This window comes from Colias philodice, chromosome 11 (assembly GCF_061535455.1).
Source record: "Colias philodice isolate Cphi_HAF_F1 chromosome 11, ilColPhil1 Martin Lab GWU primary, whole genome shotgun sequence".
Lineage (NCBI taxonomy): Eukaryota > Metazoa > Arthropoda > Insecta > Lepidoptera > Pieridae > Colias > Colias philodice.
This window is the reverse complement of record NC_143096.1, coordinates 5,537,907-5,558,923: the sequence shown is the minus strand read 5'-3', so window position 1 is coordinate 5,558,923 and position 21,017 is coordinate 5,537,907. Positions and strand designations below refer to the sequence as shown.

The 21,017-nt window shown below is 36.7% G+C and overlaps 2 protein-coding genes across 6 annotated transcripts; one reads left to right on the top strand and one right to left on the bottom strand.

Annotated features, from left to right (window-relative positions):
* The first annotated feature begins 3,605 nt into the window (after nt 1-3,605).
* LOC149484584 (constitutive coactivator of PPAR-gamma-like protein 1 homolog) lies at nt 3,606-17,256 on the top strand. Of its 2 annotated transcripts, XM_089700764.1 has the most exons (19): nt 3,606-3,721; nt 3,954-4,170; nt 4,512-4,690; nt 5,020-5,133; nt 5,262-5,408; nt 5,485-5,646; nt 5,723-5,918; nt 6,480-6,589; nt 6,921-7,112; nt 7,275-7,557; nt 7,692-7,845; nt 7,925-8,050; nt 8,141-8,252; nt 10,244-10,468; nt 10,890-11,087; nt 12,002-12,180; nt 13,947-14,035; nt 14,128-14,258; nt 14,367-17,256. In XM_089700764.1, the coding sequence occupies exons 2-19, from the start codon at nt 4,023-4,025 to the stop codon at nt 14,433-14,435; spliced, it is 2,814 nt and encodes a 937-aa protein (XP_089556890.1). In that variant the 5' UTR covers nt 3,606-3,721; nt 3,954-4,022; the 3' UTR covers nt 14,436-17,256. The 2 variants fall into 2 exon arrangements, with proteins under 2 accessions (XP_089556890.1, XP_089556891.1); XM_089700765.1 differs by lacking the exon at nt 6,921-7,112.
* On the bottom strand, nt 17,234-19,564 carry LOC149484583 (GPN-loop GTPase 2). Of its 4 annotated transcripts, XR_016316278.1 has the most exons (3): nt 19,360-19,564; nt 18,809-19,230; nt 17,234-17,488 (listed from the first exon to the last, which is right to left on the bottom strand). XR_016316278.1 is itself a non-coding variant. In XM_089700766.1 (2 exons), the coding sequence occupies exon 2, from the start codon at nt 18,796-18,798 to the stop codon at nt 17,902-17,904; it is 897 nt and encodes a 298-aa protein (XP_089556892.1). In that variant the 5' UTR covers nt 18,799-19,230; nt 19,360-19,564; the 3' UTR covers nt 17,809-17,901. The 4 variants fall into 4 exon arrangements, 3 of the variants coding, with proteins under 3 accessions (XP_089556892.1, XP_089556893.1, XP_089556894.1); XM_089700766.1 differs by lacking the exon at nt 17,234-17,488 and having other exon boundaries at nt 17,809-19,230; XM_089700767.1 differs by lacking the exon at nt 17,234-17,488 and having other exon boundaries at nt 17,809-18,956.
* Nucleotides 19,565-21,017: the final 1,453 nt, after the last annotated feature.

The following is a 21,017-nucleotide window of genomic DNA, read 5'->3' as shown; positions in this document are numbered from 1 at the left end:
CATCACTACAATAAAATGGTGGCAGTGAGGCGCGCGAACAAGCCTGCGCGTGTCCGCCTCCCACCTCCCCCTCACCCCCGCGATGCTAGATTTATTTTCATAAAAATAAGTATAACAATCGACTTACTGATGAAATGTGATACTGGATTTCAATTTTGTGTATTTTCTAGTATCGTTTTTGCAAGATAGAACTGCACATTTCACCATGTTTATTCGTAAATATGAAAAAAATTCCGGAGCAACGCACTTCGACAGCACTCAACCACGACTACGAGCGCTCGCGGCGGGAACGTCGTGTTGTTCCCACCTGTGCCTACTGTTCCCACTTGGTTGTTCGCACTCTATAGATAGTATATATATACTCTAAGTTATGAACTGATCATAAGTTTTTAAGCTATTGCATAGCTTCTATCGCGGGCCTTGAGCGCGGGGACCGAATCTAGAAATTGCGTAACGAAAAAACCTCACGCTCTCCACTCCGACGGGCACGGAGGTGTGGCTTGAAGGCATGCTATGCATTTTGCAATAGTTTCACCGCGGCCGCGGCAGTCATAAGAGTAAAGTAATACTGTGACGGCAGTCCCCGAGTGCCAGTTGCCACACGTCTTTTCATATTTTTTAAATGACAATTTTTAAGTTTAAATCAAGAAGCTTAGAGCGAGCGCCCACGAGCAACTTTGTCTCCGCAACAATTTTGTCTCCGCAACTATTTTGTCTCTCCAGCCATGGGCTAGTATGAAAGTGCGCGTACGTAGCGACGCAACTCCCGGGAGACTTTTTTGTCCGCGGGTTCGGAGACAAGCCCGCGACGCAACTGTCGCCCTATCTATTGGTTTCAATGCAAGTGCGCGCACGGCGACAAAAATGTTGCCTGTCGGCGGCCGCCGGCCAGTTGCCGCGTAACTGGCGTAGCGATAATACGTATTTATGTCAACGTATTTATTCTCGTACACAGTAGTTTTAACCGACTTCAAAAAAAGGAGGAGGTTATCAATTCGGCCGGTATATTTTTTTATGTATGGACACCGATTACTCCGAGGTTTCTGAACCGGTTTACGTGATTCTTTTTTTTTTTGATGCGGAATGGTGTGGAATTGGTCCCATAAATTTTATTCGGATAAGCCCAGTAGTTTTTATTTTATGAGCATTTTCGTCTGGTCTCGAGGACTTAATTGAAATGTAGCAAGTAACTTTGATTCATTTCCAGGTAACCGATTGAGCTGAAATTTTGTATACGTATGTAAATTGAATAGCGATGAAACATTATTATGACATAGCGCTGATTTGATGATGGAATCGGAAGGTGGCCATAGGAACTTAGTAATATATTGACTCAACTTTATCGAGTTTGGGCTCGTTTGATTTGTGTTGAAAAATACACTAAAAAGTATTAAATAAAAATAACTTCGTTAAAAACAACCGACTTCAAAAACGGAAAAGTAAAAAATAAAAAAGATTGATATTGATATTATTACAGCTAGCGCGCACGAGCAAAAAAAAATGTTGTGTGGTTTTATGAAACCACGGTAAAAGTGAAACTGTTCGAACGGTTCCGAACACTGCTTTGTGTAGCGCATGTCGCGTGACGGTCGGCTGCCGAGTAGGTATACCTACTCGCAGCCGCGATACACGCGACATGCGCTACACAGACCAAAAAGTTTGAGACGATGTAATAAAAGTTTCACTTTAATAATAATTACATTTATTATTAATTACTACATATTATTTAATCCAGGCACAAATCCAGTCTCTACGAGAGTCGATGGTCGATCGCATGAACTTGTCCTTACAGGCGGTCTCCGATTGGGGCGATGCCAATCTGGTCAAGTTCAATGCGACTAAGACCCAGGCGTGTCTATTCTCCGCTAAACGGAGTCCATTCCACCTGACTCCGACTTTCCAGGGTGTATCCGTGCCGATAACCAACCACCTCGAGCTTCTTGGCATTACCCTGACGCCTACTCTGAACTTTGGTTCGTATATAGAATCCAAAGCCCAAGTAGCCTCAAAAAAGCTTGGAATTCTGGCGAAGGTGAGACAGTATTTCAGCCCGGGACAGCTGCTCAACCTTTATCAAGCACAAGTCCGATCGTGCATGGAGTACTGCTCTCACCTCTGGGACGGTTCCGCCAAGTACCAGCTGGAGGCGCTTGAGGCGATAGAGAGGCGTGCCAAGAGGCTAATAAACGACGATGAGCTAGTAGGCAAAAAACTCCAGAGCCTCGCCCACCGTCGCAGAGTGGCAAGTTTATCGGTATTTTATCGGATACACTTTGGTGAGTGCGCTGCGGAATTGCACGATTTAATTCCGCCATCCCCGTTTTTCCTTCGATCGTCGAGGCGCACAGACTCTAGGCATCGCCATATGGTGGATGTTCCATGTACCCGGACAAAGCGGTTCGGATCGACATTCTTCATCCGAACCGCGAGGGACTGGAACATGCTTCCTGAGTATGTGTTCCCCGACGAGTACAATATGGGGGTCTTCAAGCGAAGAGTGAACGGGTACCTTCTAGGGAAGCGCGCTCCATCATAGGCCACATCTCAGCTTACCATCAGGCGAGATCGTGGTCAAGCGCTTCCCTATCACACAATAAAAAAAAAAAAAAAAAAAATTTAGATGTTTTATTTACTAAAAAGGTTTGATGTCGATGCACGGGCTTAATACTAAGTGCTTAGTGCTTGGCACCGACTTCAAACCTATTTAATAAATTAATAATATTGTTTTTAATTAAGTTATTTTTATTATTAGTAGTTTTCTGTCTATAGTAGAGCCATTTTAATAGGCAACATTGACAGTTCAATAAAATTCAGCAATGTAATCTAGTAACGACGCCATAGAAAAATATGTTAAGTATATCGTTTTGTTGGAACTGCACATTTACTAAACTTTTTTCAATTAAGATTACATATCTATTCTAATATTATAAAGAGGAAAGGTTTGTATGGTTTGTATGGCTTTCAGTTTTCACGCATAAACTACTGAACCGATTACAATGAAATTTAGCACACATATAGAGGGTAACTTGGATTAACACATAGGATAGGTTTTATCCCGGAAATCCCACGGGAATGGGAACTATGCGGGACAAGAGCACAGACCACAACCGTCTCTTCGAAATCCATGTTGATAAATGCAGAAAATTTTAAAGAAAAAGTTGCGTCGCTGTCGCTTTCGTGTGCGCATCGTTCAAAACTTTGCGAGGAGACAGCGACAGAGACAAAATAGTTGCCGGGCAACTAAGTTTCTCGTGGGCGCTCGCGCTTAAAAATCTAATACACTGGAGATTGCACTATGACCATTAACTGGTAACAAGAAAATATGACCTCGAATGACGCCTGTATTTTTATCCCTTTCACACCTAACTTGGCAAGTTGGTGTGAAAGGGATAAAAAAACATATAGGCGTCATTCAACGTCATATTTTCTTATTACAAGTTAATGTTCATACTGAAATCTCCAGTGTATTAGATATGCTTCTTGGTTTAAATTATTTAAAATAATTCGCAAATATGCCAACTGTGTAAACTATACCGTTATGACAAGTTTTGATTGGCAATATTATTATTGATTTGCTATTATCTATGGTATTCTTTGTCTATGACAAAAAATTGTTTAAGGCAAGCAGGGAATGGATTAGAAAATTACAAAATTACAAATGGCTTCCGTTTCCAACTTTTGGCTGCCGTAATTATTTGAGGGCATGGTTTTTTGAAATAAGGTTCGTATTGCTCTGTATAATGATGTTGATGTCTTATCGAATTATTCATATTTAATTATAAGTGTATTAGCATATATTTCCAGGTGAATGTCGTAGCTATTAAACGTGCCGGTTATGTATTAATTTTTTCCTGTGTTTTTTAGCGATCATAAGATCCGATTTATATTTATTTAAAGTTTAATTGGAAACATATTACACTCTTATTAAAATTAATGAAATAAAATTATTTCAGATCGGTCAATTAGTCGAAACGAACGTGCATTCGAACGATTTATAAGGGTACTTTTAGGTGCCGATAACCATGGGTATACAAGATCTACAAACGTTTTTAGAAAACGAAGGAGTAGGAATAGATCTATTTAGAATCGCCAGATCTCATCCTGGCGGATTTAGATTAGTACTTGATGCCGAGGGATGTCTTGACCGTCTTTACGGCGGATATTTTTCTGGTAAGTAGACCGCAAAGCATAGTTATATTCGTTGAACGTGATCTATTTATTATTATATGATGTCAATGAAATTAAACATGTATAAAGAGTTGCAGTTTAACTTGCCCTATAAATATTTATCTAGTTACCTACAATATTTATATTCTATATTTTTAGACAAATTTCCCATATTGATAAAGTATTAATACCGTCCAATTGAAAATAATTAACAATTTTCAATATATAAATAGGTGGTAACTAAGCTGAATTTATGAACTGTGGTCTATACATATACCTAATTGGAATATAATTACATATTCTATGACAAAAAACATGAGTACTATTGTTTCATTAAATTTCAGATTGGGCTTGTGGAGGCCAATGGGCTAGATGTGTTCAGTTCCTAACAACATTAGCGCAGGCGCTAGCTGAACACCAAGTTGCTCTTTGTATTTGTTTCAATGGGGCCCATCCTACACCACCAGCCTTACCTCAGCACTGGATTCAAACCCAGGCTACTTATAGACACAGAGTTAATTCTGTTAGTATTTTTTTCTATGATTTGATGACTATGATATCTTCATATGTTTATTATGGTTTTTTTTGAAGTGAAAACTTCTTTAGCAGCGTTGGATATAAAATCTTAAACTCGCGTCAGGACACGTGGCCTGATCGAAAAAGCGTAAGACGGGCTTTTTTTTTTTAGCCCTTATATTCCATGCGTAAGACGGATACCATTCCAAAAAATCAAACATGCTGAACGTTAATAATCAAGTTTTCACTTCTGCCGACACTCCTGGAGTGCAACCTGTCTTTTTTTTTATCTTGTTACATGGAAAGCTTGAATAAAATCATACATTATCTTTAAAGGTATTGCGTCACATTGTCACAAAGGGAACACCACCACCCAAAGTATGGTGGGTGCCACCTACAGGACTGCACTCATGCCTCAGAACTGCATTGAGATATCTGAATATTCCAATTGTATGTATTTTGTATACTGTATAAATTTTTTAAGTCATCTTTATTTGTGTAGTTAGAATTTGGGTCTTATTTAATTTCTGCTTTCTTTCTTTTTTGCGTTGGTTTTAATTTAATTTTTTTATACACAGATGGTATCTTCTGATGATCATTGTCAAGAAGTTGTGGGTCTATGTAGAGAGAAGGCATATGCTGGGTTAGTTGGGTGTTCAGGAGAGTATTTAGTATTCCAGCCACCAAGGTATTTTAGTTCATCGCAGTTAAAACTTACATACAGAGTGAGTATAACTTTAACATAAATATATCACTACAAATAACTAAAATTTCAATTTAAATATTCATTTCTCATTTTAGTCATCTTTGGAGACAAAGGAGTATATGGTTCATGAACTGCCTAAAGTATTAGATGTGCCTCAAGATCGTTTGTGCCTTTTTGCTGCACTTCTTGGTGGAGTGATATTGTCTGAACAAAGTCTGACTGACTTCTATAAACGTCTTGGAATTAATCAGAAGAAGGTTGGCTGAATTTTCTTACACATTAAATTTGACCTTATGAAATGTAGTATTATATTCATTTTGCAACTTTTTTTAGCAACAAGTTCCTCCAGAGACGTTAATTAAAACAATCGGCCAGTTTGTCCATGACTTACCTTCGTCAGATATTGATGCTGCTTGCATTGAAATCTTTGGTGATCTGAATGATCTCCGTGCTGCTAAACTTAAACAAGCCGTACAGTATTATTTTAATGGAACCAAAGATGGCTTCCTCAAGTATAGAACCGCTTCTGGTAAGATATACACTTTGTTTTAATGTTCATACACTATGTAAGGGCCGGCGCCCAGTGCCGGCACGGCACGGCATGGCACGGCAGAGCATCCCGCGGCGTGCAATGGCATCCCGCGGCATGCCGTGGCATCCTGCTAAAAGCCCCACTAATGCTGCATAAGTTTCAACCTTATTTCAACTAGCTAGCAATCATAATTCCTCGACCCCAAAGCAAGACACGTCATGCCGCCGCATCCTGCGGCGTGCCGCGTCATGCTGCAGCATCCTGCGATACGTCGCGGCATCGTGGCATCGAAATAAAGTAACTTGAATTCTAAACTGATTGAAATAAGATTCAAAATAACTTCATTAGTAATAAAATCCTCTGCCCTGCCATGCCACGCCGTGCCGGCAGTGGGCGCCGGCCCTAAGTACATAAAATTATTAGTCCAATGAAATTTTAGTCTGCTTTTAATTCTAATTTGACGTCTATAAATTGATGTAAAGGAGAGAAATCACAATTTTGAACGTCATCTATGAATCACTGCCATTGTGACAGAAAATATTAATTTTAAATTTACAGGTCGTCGCCCAAAGAGTAACAAAAAGAACCAAAAACCTGAGATTAGTCCTCAGTCAACTTCAACAGATCTGGATACTTCCAAACTAGCAGCAGAGTCATCAGAGCATGAGGTTATTTTTTTAATATAGCGGTGGTTTTGCTGTGGTCATCCACGCCTTTTACATGTCCATTTATATTGGCATCATATTGATTGGCAAAATAATTTAACACTAGAGTTTCACTAGAAATCATTTTAAACTACCATGTGCTGGGTGCTTGTATGTTTTTTTTTCTAATTATGTTTTCTATCATAAATATGTACATATTTAATTTGTGTATCTATTATTTTTGTGTGAGTTTTAATCATTTACACCTTTGTTTTGTTACTAATCCATCTTATTTGTTATGTATGTTATTTGAGCACTTGGATAGTTGTCAAAATTGTATCTCGGTAAATTGCAGCAAAAAGGCTTGGAAGATTACAAATTGGCCACAGCAAACGCGTCGATGAACGCAGACTATAGCTTAGAAGAACATTGTCATGAGTTGAGTCATGGAGTGGCTGCTATGACCCTTGAAGCAGATGGAGAACCAACCAAACCACAGCCAGTTGAGAAAACACACGATAAAATCGAGAAATCAGCATCCAAGGAGGTGTGATAATAAATTCATACTTTTTAGTCTAGAAAGAGACATTTCAGGCTCATTACGTTATACTGATATAATTTTTTGTATTATATCATTACGTAACGAAATTTGTGTTCCACGCTACTAAAAAACAGACATTGTAATTGAAAACTGAATTAATTTTTTTAGGGAATTCAAACTGTTAGCGCTAATTTGCAAAGTGAAGATAATTGTCCCAGTGCCCCAGCTGAGGTACTCCGTACTTGTGCTGAGCGCCACACCCGTGGTTTGATGCATCCACAGATGCTTTCCATACTAACTCATAGGCAAATTACTCTGCCCGTATTAATGGAGGACGACAACCACAGAGAAATACCCTCCATACACCATTTCTACAGACCAATACGCCAAAATGTGTATGCTATATTGTATAATATGCATCATCACCGGTTTATGGCTCAAAAAGCTAAAGGTATGTGTGCATTAAATTTTTACTGCATATTGATTTTTGCACTATCTATTGCATATTTTTCATAAACTGTAATTAACTTCATATTGGTGACAAGTTTTTTTTTTACATTCCTTCATATTGTATTGAAATTCCAGAGGAAGGTACAGCATCTGCTAGCAGTGAACGCCCATGCACAGTACAAGTAGCTGAATGGATTTACTCAAAAGTAAATCCAGGTAAAAGTCCTGAAATTGTACCAGGTGTTGTGCTTGATTGGCCTGTGCCTACTGTGCAAAGACTTTGGTTTGGGTAAGCCTAAAGCTATACTTTAATATTCATAATAGGGTCATAATAGTAAAAAAATATAATTTTGTCTTTTTTTTTACAGAACTGCGCAAGATGACAAATGTCGCCGTATGAGAGCTTTCCTCTCTTGCATGAAATCAGATACACCACTAATGCTAAATACCTCTTATGTTCCACAACATTTGCTCATTTTAGCAACTGTGCTAAGGTAATTTTTAAATTAAAGGTTACATTTTTATTGGTTGTTTCTGTATTTCCATTCACAGTGAAACAAACTCATATTTTTATATCTTTACAGATTTATCATGACATCTCAGATCCAAATATTAAGACGACAGGAGTTAGATGCATTTTTAGCTACAGCTTTCTCTAGTGATCTCATGAATGCTCTCCATTTGCAGGAGATGACAGTGAGTAGTGTAAAGATTTATTTTGAATTCATGCACATTATAATATATTTGTTGTATGTACCTTTTTTTTATATACCACCTACTTGATTTTAATTAATTTCTGTATATTTTTTATATGAAATTATTAATGTCATGAAATAAATAAGTCTTCGAGGTTTTCCTCTTTAACTTATTCTTCTACTTCCATAAATTATTAATCTTTGTAATGTATGTTTAGCATCACTGAAATTTACTTTTCTATTGATGACCATGTAAACTAAGAGCGAGCGCCCACGAGCAACTTAGTTGCCCGGCAACTATTTTGTCTCTGTCGCTGTCTCCTCGCAAAGTTTTGAACGATGCGCTCACGAAAGCGACAGCAACGCAACTTTTTCTTTAAAATTTTCTTCATTTATCAACATGGTTTTCGAAGAGACGGTTGTGGTCTGTGCTCTTGTCCCGCATCGTTCCCATTCCCGTGGGATTTCCGGGATAAAACCTATCCTATGTGTTAATCCAAGTTACCCTCTATATGTGTGCTAAATTTCATTGTAATCGGTTCAGTAGTTTATGCGTGAAAACTGAAAACCATACATATGTACCTACAAACCTTTCCTCTTTATAATATTAGTATAGATATGTAATCGTAATTGTAAAAAGTAAAGTAGTTTTTATTTAATAGATACTTTTTAGTGTATTTTTCAACACGAATCAAACGAGCTCAAACTCTATAAAGTTGAGTCAATATATTACTAAGTTCATATGGCCACCTTCCGATTCCATCATCAAATCAGCTCTATCTCATAATAATGTTTCATCGCTATCCAATTTACATGCGTATACAAAATTTCAGCTCAATCGGTTACCTGGAAATAAATCAAAGTTACTTGCTACATTTCAATTAAGTCATCGAGACCAGACAAAAATGCTCATAAAATAAAAACTACTGGGCTTATCCGAATAAAATTTATGGGACCAATTCCACACCATTCCGCATCAAAAAAAAAAAGAATCACGTAAACCGGTTCAGAAACCTCGGAGTAATCGGTGTCCATACATAAAAAAATATACCGGCCGAATTGATAACCTCCTCCTTTTTTTTAAGTCGGTTAAAACTACTGTGTACGAGAATAAATACGTTGACATAAATAGGTATTATCGCTACGCCGGTTACGCGGCAACTGGCCGGCGGCCGTCGCCTGGCAACATTTTTGTCGCCGTGCGCGCACTTGCATTGAAACCAATAGATAGGGCGACAGTTGCGTCGCGGGCTTGTCTCCGAACCCGCGGACAAAAAAGTCTCCCGGGAGTTGCGTCGCTACGTACGCGCACTTTCATACTAGCCCATGGCTGGAGAGACAAAATAGTTGCGGAGACAAAATTGTTGCCGAGACAAAGTTGCTCGTGGGCGCTCGCTCTTACATATGCATTTCTTTACACATTTCTCAACATAACGCCTTTAGTACACCAACGCATTCGCGTGCGGCAGCGAAACAACGAAAAAACTGTCAGTAGTGTGGCAGGATTTCGCATATGATATGTCTCACTCTAGCACATAGATAGATGAAATAGTTGCGTCCTTGTCAGTATTGTTTCGCAAGGAACTGCGAAATTGCCATTACACAGACGCATAAGTTTCGCTAGTGATGTTTCGCATCGCAAAGCGTCAGATCGCGTTCTGTCGGTGAGGACAGATTTTCGCGCCATGGATGCCGAAAATACTGAATTATTTTTGCATTCTATTCGAGATTATCCCGTATTATACTCAATTGGACACGCAGATTATAAAAATACGTACAAAAAAGAGGTAGCATGGAGAAAACTTCAAATATGGAGAAAATTACAATGGCATATCATTGCAAAAAAGTTGCGAAAACATTGCTGTGTACTAACGTTCCGCCGATATTTCGCTACGCAGTAGTTCCGCAGAGATTCGCTGCCGCATGCGAGTGCGTAGGTGTACTAACGCCTTAATACCAAGTCAACTATAGTATGAAACATAACCATACCAGGTGAACGGCATAAGCTCCCGCGGCGTGCAACTCGGCGCGCTAGTGATGGCGGGCGCGGAGGCCGCGCTGCTCGCTAACGACGCGTGCGGCGCGCCCGTGCCGTGGCTCGTGGCGGCGCCGTGGCTGTACTTCGACGGCAAGCTGCTGCAGCGCAACCTGCACCGCGCCAACCATTGCAAGCATCTCGCGCAGCTCTGCGACAACCACCTGGATACTGTTGTTAAGGTTGGTACTACATATAAAATAAATATTTATTTCACCTTTGTTCTACAGATTGAGGGTCTGGCTCTCTTGAGAGAAAACGAGAAATATCTAAAAAATTAACTTGAAATCCTCCCATACATTTAGTATGAGATACGAATATTCCATGTACATTTTAATATGAAAGATTTTAGCTTTTTCTTTCTTTGCTTTTTTTTTCTTTTCTTTTTTACAAAATGTATGGGAAATAAAATGTATGGGAGCGTTTAATGTAACATTTTTGATATTTGTCGATTTATTTTTAAAAATTTATTATGGCCATTTTACTCATTAGGTTAAGTACTTTCGATATCAGTTTAAAGTTTTTGATATCTGCAATAGTTACGGAATAATCGCTTGTGCACACTTAACGATTACACCCTGTATATTTTATTGTCAATCTTAGGTGGAGCGTATGCGAAAAGCTATACTGGAGGGACTTGAAGTGGAGTTCGCTATGCCCCCACTCCCACTTGTGGGCGTGGTCGGCGAGCCGCTCGGCTGGCGTGGGCGTGGGCGTGGGGCGAGGCTGGAGATCGCCGGCGTGGTTGTGGGACAGTGGGGTGGGGGCAGCTATCCACCGCGCGCTACACGATACCCACAGGTGATTTGAATTGCTAATATTGACTGATTTTTGAAGTGAAACTTCTTTATCGGGGTTGGAAAAAAATTTAGTGTAACATTTTTTCGTTACGCGCCATCTTGTTTTTATCTCTTACACGCGTGATTGACGTATTTCTGTAAAGTTGCATATAGTAAATTATTTTTTGAAAAATAAGGTCATAAAGAAGTTCCACTTCTTACGTGTGCACACTAGTACACGCACACATTTTTTTAAATGACGTAACTTTGTTGTCTTTCTTAACTGTGTTGGAAACAATTGCCATGCCCACCAATGCCATTACCAACATAACAAACAACCATAATGTTCATATCTGTGTTTCATTCCTCGTTGCTAATGTCCCTGTTTGCCTGATGTTACACTTTAGACGTAAAATTAATATTTAGTTTTTTATAGCATTCAATTCAATTCAATCTGTGTATCAGCAGTGTGTTCTATTCTTTAAAAAATTATATTTATGTATTCTGTAGTTTTACGGAAGATATGCAAAAAAAAGTTGTAATAATTTATCGATTACAGTAGAATCCTTTTATTATGACTCCGGTTATATTGACCAACCGCTTATTATGACGTATTACACAGCAAAGTTTGGTTTTCATATAAAATTCTTCATAAAAGTCGGATAAAATGACTTCGTTTATAGTGACATGTCGTTTATTGTGACCAATTTTTAATGAATTGTCTGTTTATACTGACCGAAATGAATTCTAACACTTTCAACACTTGTCTGTTTGGGAAATTATTCGATATCCGACAACACTTTTTTTTGTTTGTTATGAGTCTCAATGTGTAGGGATTTCTATTTTGTTTCTCTGTACTAAATATGTACTAACAAAAACAGGAGATGTCATTATAAAAGGATTCCAATGTAATTATTATGAATACTATCGTGTCAGGTGAGCTACGTGGGCTACACGCCGCCGCCGCGCAACGCGTACAGCGGGCGCGGGTGGCGCGGCGCGCGGGGCCGCGGGCGCGGGCGCGGCGCGGGGCACGCGGCGCGCGGGGGGCGGGGGCGGAGAGCCAGGCGGGATGCCGACGAGCCGGCACGACCGGCCACGCTCACGGTCAACGGGTGAGTCTATACGGCATTTTATTACACTTCTCTGCGAATTGAGCCCTAACTCAGTTTATATGCGAATGTCTAGAGAGATAAACGTATTGTTGCATTTTACATTATGCCGTCGTCAGTACCGAAACATCAAAAAGTTGCTGCAGCAGTGGCAACCGTTGTCGCAATCACAAATATTAAAAAAAAGAAAAGAATCTGGGTGAAAGAGTATTTACGGTTACGTGAAAAGCTTTCAAATATGCAAATACTAAGCGTGCTTGAACCGGGAGTTTTAATGAATTAATTAGAGTAGGTGCAGAACAATTTGAACACTTGTTGAGTTTGGTGATACCTTACATACAAAAGCAGCCACTCCACGCACTAGTCGCGCGGCAACTGAGCTCCCTAACCGCCCTAAACGTTATTACATTACCCAATCTGCAGGGCGCTTAGGGAGCTAGGCAGATCGGGCAGACCCGATCGCCCTAAATCGGGACACTAACTCCCTAAGTCTTATTACACCACTCTTAGTTAGGGTCCCTAAAAATTGGGTGGTCTAATAAGCCTTAATACCACAAAGTCGCCTCCTTGGTACAGTGGTTGACGCGTGAGCACCGAGGGGTCCTGGGTTCGATTCCCGAAAAAAAAATGTCTCGGTCTGGTAGGACGCAGAAGGTTGACCGGACGTTACGCAATGCCCCGCAATTACCGCCACCTAGAATCACTTGAATAGCTTGAACTTGAATGTCAGGCAGTGCCGTCTTTAAGGCAGGGCCCGCAGGGCCCTGGCCCGAGGCCCCGAGGTAGGCAGGGGCCCCACAATTCTGAAAATTTTCGATATACAACAACAAATTTTATAACATAATAAGAAAAATATCAAATCACACACTTGGTAAAATAGAAACAAGATTCAAAAAATTTATTTATTGAACTCTCATATGTGGGGTGTTAAGAGACGGGGTTACGATTTAGCCTATTGCGTTATTGTAAACTGAAAAATGATAAAGTTAAAATTTAAGGATTTTCCATCCCTTACATAGGCCCCAGCCAGTACCTTGGCCCATAGCCTCGTTGATCCTAAAGACGGCACTGATGTCAGGACAACACTGATGGCATCAAGGCAACATTGCCTACAGCATCTCTTTGTATCTGCTTTGTGGTCTATACTGCTTACTGGTTTACATAGACTTCAAAAGAACTTTTGACTGGGTGAACTGTTTTGATACCGATTAGATTTTCAACTGTTTATAGTTTATTGAAGTGAAACTTCTTTATCGGGGTTGGACAAAAATTTAGTGTAACATTTTTGCGTTACGCCGTACGCGTGACATTTTTGCGTTACGCCGTACGCGTGACATTTTTGCGTTACGCCGTACGCGTGACATTTTAGCGTTACGCCATACTCGTGACATTTTTAAGGTCATAAAGAAGTTTCACTTCTTACGTGTGTACTCTAGTACACGCATACATTTTTTTTTATTATACATACCTTAAGGATGAATGCATAAAATGATGGGTATTCAATTTTATTATTAACTAGCGCCCCGGCTTCGCCCGTGGTATATATTTATGTTTTCTCTACATAAGAACCATCCTGGTACTTCAAGGAATATAATAAAAAAAGAATTATCGAAATCGGTCCACCCGTTCTCGAGTTATGCGCTTACCAACACATTTTGCGATTCATTTTTATATTATAGAAGATACAGATGCAATATAAATCTAATCATGAACACAAATTATTGTATATATTATGTTCTATATTTAAACATTCAATATTTTCTTTCCAGGAGAACAGTGAGATCTGACGAGATGAGTCCTCCAGCGGACGATGGAAGTCCGCACGAAGACAACAATGTTTTAGACAATGACGCCGAAGGTACCATGCACTTTGAAGAATAATCTCATGTGAATTAAGCGAGCGAACCAAGTCATACACAATATACCTATTAACAATTATATATTCTACAGGAGCACAGCAACAAAAAACAAAGACTGGAAAAAATGCCAAGAAAACCATGGGGAAGGGTAAAAAGAAGAGCGCTGGGAAGAATGATGTGGCTCAATCCTTGGAAGCCAATGGGCCGCTTGATAAGAACAAGGTGACATCAGAATGAATATCAAATTTCAGCATACGTAATATTAAACCTACAAGACCATTCAGATTTATCCTCAAGTATCTATTGATGACCTATTCCAATTTATTTTAGGTGGCGGAGCAAACTAATATCTCTGATAAGGAACATATCGGTCAGGGTGATGCGCCTGTTTCTAATTAAATTATTTTTATTTTAACGAGGTAATTATTGTTATGTATTTATTTACAGTCTTTTTATATCATACTATATTTATTTCATCTTTTTCTGTAGTTCTGTAGGTTTTGTAATGAAAGCCAATGATCATTACAATTGACTTGTTTCATCTCGAGTTGTAAAAACAATACCTGGCCTTAGCCAGAACAATATACTAAGACACCGGTTTTGGGCAACATTATTGCAGTAAGATAGCACGTATCTCGTAATTTAGCAATGTAACATTACAATGGTATAAGAGTTAATATTGTTGCCGATAAGTTGACACTAATGTATACGTGCCTAAACATCTAAAAGACTTCCCGATGTTGAGACTGATTTTATATTAATTCGACACATTTAGTGTTAAATTAATCGTAATTTCGAAGAGAATCTGACAAAAGAGCGAATTTTAACGCTTTTATCCGAACACGACTTTACGCTCAGGGTGTTTTGTCTAATATTGTGACGAGAGCTATACAATAAAAAATATCTGTTTCAAAAGTGACAAAATAACGAGTCATTAGCTTTTTGAGGCGTAAAGAGTCTTTAAAAAAGATAAACGCCTGGACATCCATTACGTGACAAGTGATATTTAGTGAATATATATTTAAATTATCAAGTTGATTCAGTCATGTTTTATTAAAAGTGATATGACTTAGTAGGTAATGTGTTTATTTTAGCATATGAATAACTGAGTCGGCATTATTTATTTACACATAGTATATTTACAATTTACCAAAATGTCTTATTTTTAAGCTCGGTTTGGTCTATGAAACCCATTATAAATGCCCTAAAAAGTATTAGGTATATTTTTTCTTAACATTAAATAAAATATTATTTGTAACATATAATGTTATCGGTTGATTCACTTTTACACCTACAAATTGTATGATTGTTATTTATATACCTACTCTATAATCTATGTGCATTGTATAAGCCTTGATTCCATTTTACAAATATTGTTTAACGATTAAAATATTCTCCTTTTTTATATATATATCGATGATAAAAAATCTGTTTCTTTTTATTTACGCTTTGCAAATCGATTTCATAGATTAAACCTAATGTATTCAGACTTGTTTTTAGGAAATCTTGGTGTATATTTAGGCGTTATTGAATGAATGTGAGATTGTTCTGTAAATGTATCGTTGTAACATACTCCTGCGAATTAGGAGCAATAAACTATTATTTGTTAAAATGCGTGCCTTTAATGCACGGATAAGAAATTGCATAATATATGGATCTTTTATGCATAAGCATGTTACAACGATATTGCGTATATTGTTACAATTGTTGAAAATTTTGTCCTCCTGATATCTTTTGATATACTATTTTCGTATGCACTTGTTTGTCGGACATTTGATAACATAGTGGTAGGAGGATGATGAAATTAGGATTAAAAATCGCATTTATTGATTGATGGTTGGTGCTTTGAAAATTAGTCTGTGGGACTGCCTGAAACGAGTCTGAAACTTATAGATATAAGTCTAACGCTAGACCTTTAATGGAACTGAAAGAACATTCGCGTGTTGAGTTTTCCACATCCTATAGGGTATTATTTCGATAGAATATCGTAGAGTTGTTAGTGATATATTTATATGCATTTTAGGAATCTCAAAACTGCGAATGTTCTTCAATTTATATGTATTTTTGTAAATTTGTTATATTGTTATACTTAAATTTAGCTGGAATGACTTACAAGAAACACATAAGACAAAGTCTTATCGTTTACTCGATTGGTGAATAAAACTGTTAACATCTCAAAGCAACATTCCATATTATCCAATGAAAACGTTCGTAATACCTGTAAAGTACTAAACAGTTGACACCAATAGAGAATGGAACTAATGAAGACTTTACAATTTGGAACGCTTTATTCCCTGGCCGGAACGGAGACAAATATGTTGCCAGAATAACATATTGATTTTAACAAAGGACACATGATCAGAACGAGTCGAAAATATACATTGCGACGATACGGTCGTTATAAGTGATCGCCAAACAAAGTATAATGTAATTACGCAACAGACTTTATGTCCGTCGCAGAAGCGATCGGAGCAGCTCGTACGGCGAGCGGCCGGCGGGCGGCGAGTAGCTAGCAGTCGTTACGCACGACGCAAACTTATATAAACATTTTTATATTATTGCTTGCTTATTCATAAACACAATATTGTAGAGTTAGAATTTTAACTTCAATGTAATTTCATTTTATTAAGAGAATTGTGTAACGTCAAAAGCATGTTTAGTGGGGACGGTTATATTTCATGGGATGCATGTATAAGATTAGACGGTTTATAACTAATGGGCACTATTTACAACAAACTTTTAATCTTATGGAAATTGTATAATAAAATTTCCTTTTATGTTAATGTACCGTATGTGTGCTGCTTAAATGTTTAAATGTCACATATAATATTTCAAAATGTTATAATATTAGCGCTGATTCCGAGAAGGAAGTAGTTTTTATTTTTATCTTAAAACCAATATTCCGTATAGTTTTAGAATATTCAACAGTATAATACCTTTAATCCATCTTATAAACTTATTTGCTGACAACGGTCACTTAATATTTGTCAATGTATAAAATATATTAGAAGTATTCGTCATATTCATACCTTTTTCGTAATTGAGTAGCAACATGGAACTGTGGCTTTTTGAAAACACTTATAACTTAAAACATAAACTTGCTGTTAGAAAGATATTAAAACAAAGTTCATTACTGTTTTACTTTATGAACATTAAACTATTGGACGAAATTAAATTGTAAAGAGTTGTATTTGTCTTCAAATAAAAGGTTCCATTTTTACGTGTTGTTTTATTTATTCATTCAAATTTAATCTTTTATGAATATCGGTAATTGTTGTTTCCTCCAGATTTGCCAAGTGATTGATGACTATTTGAGTTGCATCTTTAATATTATTATACTGATGCAACAATTTGACTTTTATTTTTTTATCAGTTTCATTTACCAAGAGTTTATCAATTTTCATTTCTTCCTCCAATAATTTATTATAAACCTCTTGCCTGCTTATAGACATCTGTAACCAAAGTATAGTACCTATATATTATCAAATATACATCACAGAGCAAGATATACATTTAAAGTCTAATTCACATGTGAATTCACACGTCTGCCGAACAACGTGACAAACAACAAACACATAGGGACGGCGCTATACAGAGAAGCGAGAAGGAAATTAGTATCTCTTTTCTTCGTATAGTGCTGTCCGTAATGTGTTTGTTGTTTGTCACGTTGTTCGGCAGACGTGTGGATGGCTTATAAGACAAACACTATTAATTCTGTTTTCTCACTTTTGTGTTAAATTTTTGTAGGTACAATAAAACAAGCAGGTACATATACTATCAATATATTTTTAATATAAAAGTATCCTTAACTAATTCATTGTTACACCTTTAGGAGCTTATATAAGATACAATGTGATTGTAATCACTAAAAGTCACTGTACACATTACTATTATCTGGTACCCCCATAGCACAGGCTAGCATGCTGTTAATATGTCTACCTTCGTCTGCTTTAAATACATAGCCATTTGTCTTATCAACCAAATTCTTAATGTTGATTAAACTTTCTTCTTGGTACATATTAATCAATTGGAATGTTACCAAACTGTAATCTTCAATTATGGAAATTAATGCACCATTTAACTTCTTGTACTTGCTTGTAAACATATCTGAGTCCAAACTTTCAAGTAAATAATTCAAATCCAAAACTTCTGTATAAAAATCAATTCCAAACTGTAGCTTATCTGAATGTTTTTTGAGCAAATCTATTTTAGTTAGTAAATTGATATGTGGAAGGCCTATTTTTAACATAGCATTTAAGGACAACATCAATGCTGATATAAATTTGGCAGCATCTGAACAGTGGTGAGAATCAATGAGATGAACTACACATAATTGAAGGTTAGCAAGACTGGTTAACTTTGTAAAAATGTTACCCAAGGACTCATGATGACTATAAAGTTCAACTTGACCTGGTAAATCAAAAATAAAATTTGTTGAATGTTCACCCTTTATTTTATCTAAAAGCCAGTCAATATTTTTCTCCAAGTATTCTATGCAATAAAGTAAAGCACCATTTGGTCCTAACTTATATTCTGCCATTACATCCTCTAAATGAATTAATTCACGAATATCTATATCAGGTTGATAGGTTACATTATCATTAGCTGGATCTAGGTTGACTATTATCACTTTTCTCTCAAGCTTTCTCAGTACCTTGGACATTTCATTACAGTATGTTGTTTTGCCTGCCCCTGGTGGTCCAATAACCAACTGTCCATAATATTTCTGAACAGTTTTAAATTTATTTTCAATAATTGACATGCCTATTTACTTATCTTCTTTTTTCAATTCTAGAATAATGTCCCTGCAAGCTTTTACTGTTTCTATATCATATGACTTCAAGTTTATAAATATGCAAAGAGGTTTATTGATTTCAATTGCTTCTGCCAGATGTCTTGCAGCTACTTGTTGTTCTTCTCCTGAAGCACCAAAAATAACTTTTGTTGTATAAATATCATTGGTACCTAATGGACTGTGCACTTGGTCTTTTTGTATCATTAACATACTACCAATTTTTTGATACTGAGAAACAATAAGCATAATTTTATCAGTGTAATCGGCATAAACTATTTCTGTAGAAACACCATCTACATTGGCAGCAATGGATTTGAAAAAATTGTGATCATTTTCTTGACGCGCATTTTTAATGGTTAAACTTTTCATAACATCAAGCAGTTCCATATTTTTGTTATGCTAAAAGTAAAACAAAATATAGATCATTGAAAGTTACTACAAATTCCTATACCTATTTGATCAATAAAAGAAGGATCTAAGTGAACCGATATGTAATATTGCAAGTAATGTGGATAAACAATAACAAACCTTCGGGTCAATACAATAGATGCAAGTAAAACCAATACACGATTGTGGATTTATTAAAAAAAATTTGGGAACTCAAAAATAACGAACACTGGAAAACGTTTGAACTGTTTTTTTTCAAATAGGAAAGAAAACAAGAGCAATGAATGTATTAAATAACAGGTGGACACAGGTGGACACCGAAATCGAAAAACTCGCAAGTCGCAAATCGTAAGAGCGTTTTCACATTATCCGATCCGATATCGGATATCGGAAGCCGATAGCCGATATCCGATATCGGAGGGAAGTAAAATGTATGAAATATGTACCTGTCTTTCACATTGTCCGGTCCGATATCGGATATCGGAGCCGACACCGATATTCCCAGTGGCTATCGGACGATAATGTTCAGTGTTGCCAACTCAATTTTCGAAAAGGCAGTATACCAACAGCAAAAAAGCACTAGTTTGTATATTTTAACTCTTATAGGGCGCTCAATCTTTAAAAAAATTATTTGCTTTTAACCTAAAACCCTTTCTATTAAAAGAAACCTTTTTTTATTAAGAAAACACACATTTAAGTATTTATAGGCATTTAAAATACGATTTATACGGCAGGTATTTTTATTTGCCTGATTTAATTGGCTGAACTGAAGTAAACAAAAATATATTGCGTTCTTAAATTCAAATATCTATCTCCGAAAACATTAGTGTCTATCATCTTTATTTTATCTCATTCTGCCTCGCTCCTCCTCCTACTCGGATGTTGGTTGTGCTGTTTATTGTATTGTTGTCATTGAGTGCTTTGTTTTTAACCGACTTCAAAAAAAGGAGGAGATTTCACACCGATTTTATTTTTATTTTGAATTTACAACAAAGAATACAAAGTTTGAAAACTCATAATTCTAAAATAATTGCTTATGACACTAAAATAATTATTTATGTATCTTTACTTACAGGAAATTACAACAATCATATTACAAATATATTTGAACGAGTGACAATATTATTTTAGGATATTACAGTGTAATAAGAAAAAGAAAAGAAAATGTGAACAAAGATTTTATCACTTAATAAATTTATCATAGGTACTACATGAACTTTTATAAATGTATGTAGTGAAAAAATGACTAAATGACTAGGTACGTCTTGCTAAAAATACATTTAATAGATTTTGAAAGGTATTTAAGTACATACTGATATGTATTACTAAAACTATTAACTAATACTAGGTTGTAGTAGGTATTGATATAAATTTATTTAATTTATAATGTGTTAACATAAGTATATTATGTTATACAAATGACCGATATCAAAACTATTTAGTAAATAGCACATATAGATAATATGCAGTAATTTGTGATATCAAATCTTTTTTTACATTTTACTTTTCTTTTTTGAAGTTGTTTTTCTTTATCGTAGTTATTTTTAATGTACATGTACAACTATGATATAACATTTGATTTTTTTTTAATTATACCTTTTTTTATCAACTGGCAATTTAGTTTAGTTTTCTCTAAAAATTTTTGGCAACACTCATGATGATATCGGAACGATTTTATCGGACAATGTGAAAGGGCAAATTGTATCCGATATCGGATATCGGCTATCGGCGTCCGATATCCGATATCGGATCGGATAATGTGAAAACGCTCTAATTCGCAATTATTGATCTCTTTACAG

Coding starts and splice junctions, on each gene's coding strand:
- LOC149484584 (XM_089700764.1), top strand. CDS start 4,023: ATGGGTATACAAGATCTACAAACGTTTTTAGAAAACGAAGGAGTAGGA. Junction 5,919..6,479: donor CAAGTATAGAACCGCTTCTG/GTAAGATATACA, acceptor TTAAATTTACAG/GTCGTCGCCCAAAGAGTAAC. Junction 14,036..14,127: donor TTTAGACAATGACGCCGAAG/GTACCATGCACT, acceptor TATATTCTACAG/GAGCACAGCAACAAAAAACA.
- LOC149484583 (XM_089700766.1), bottom strand. CDS start 18,798: ATGTCAATTATTGAAAATAAATTTAAAACTGTTCAGAAATATTATGGA.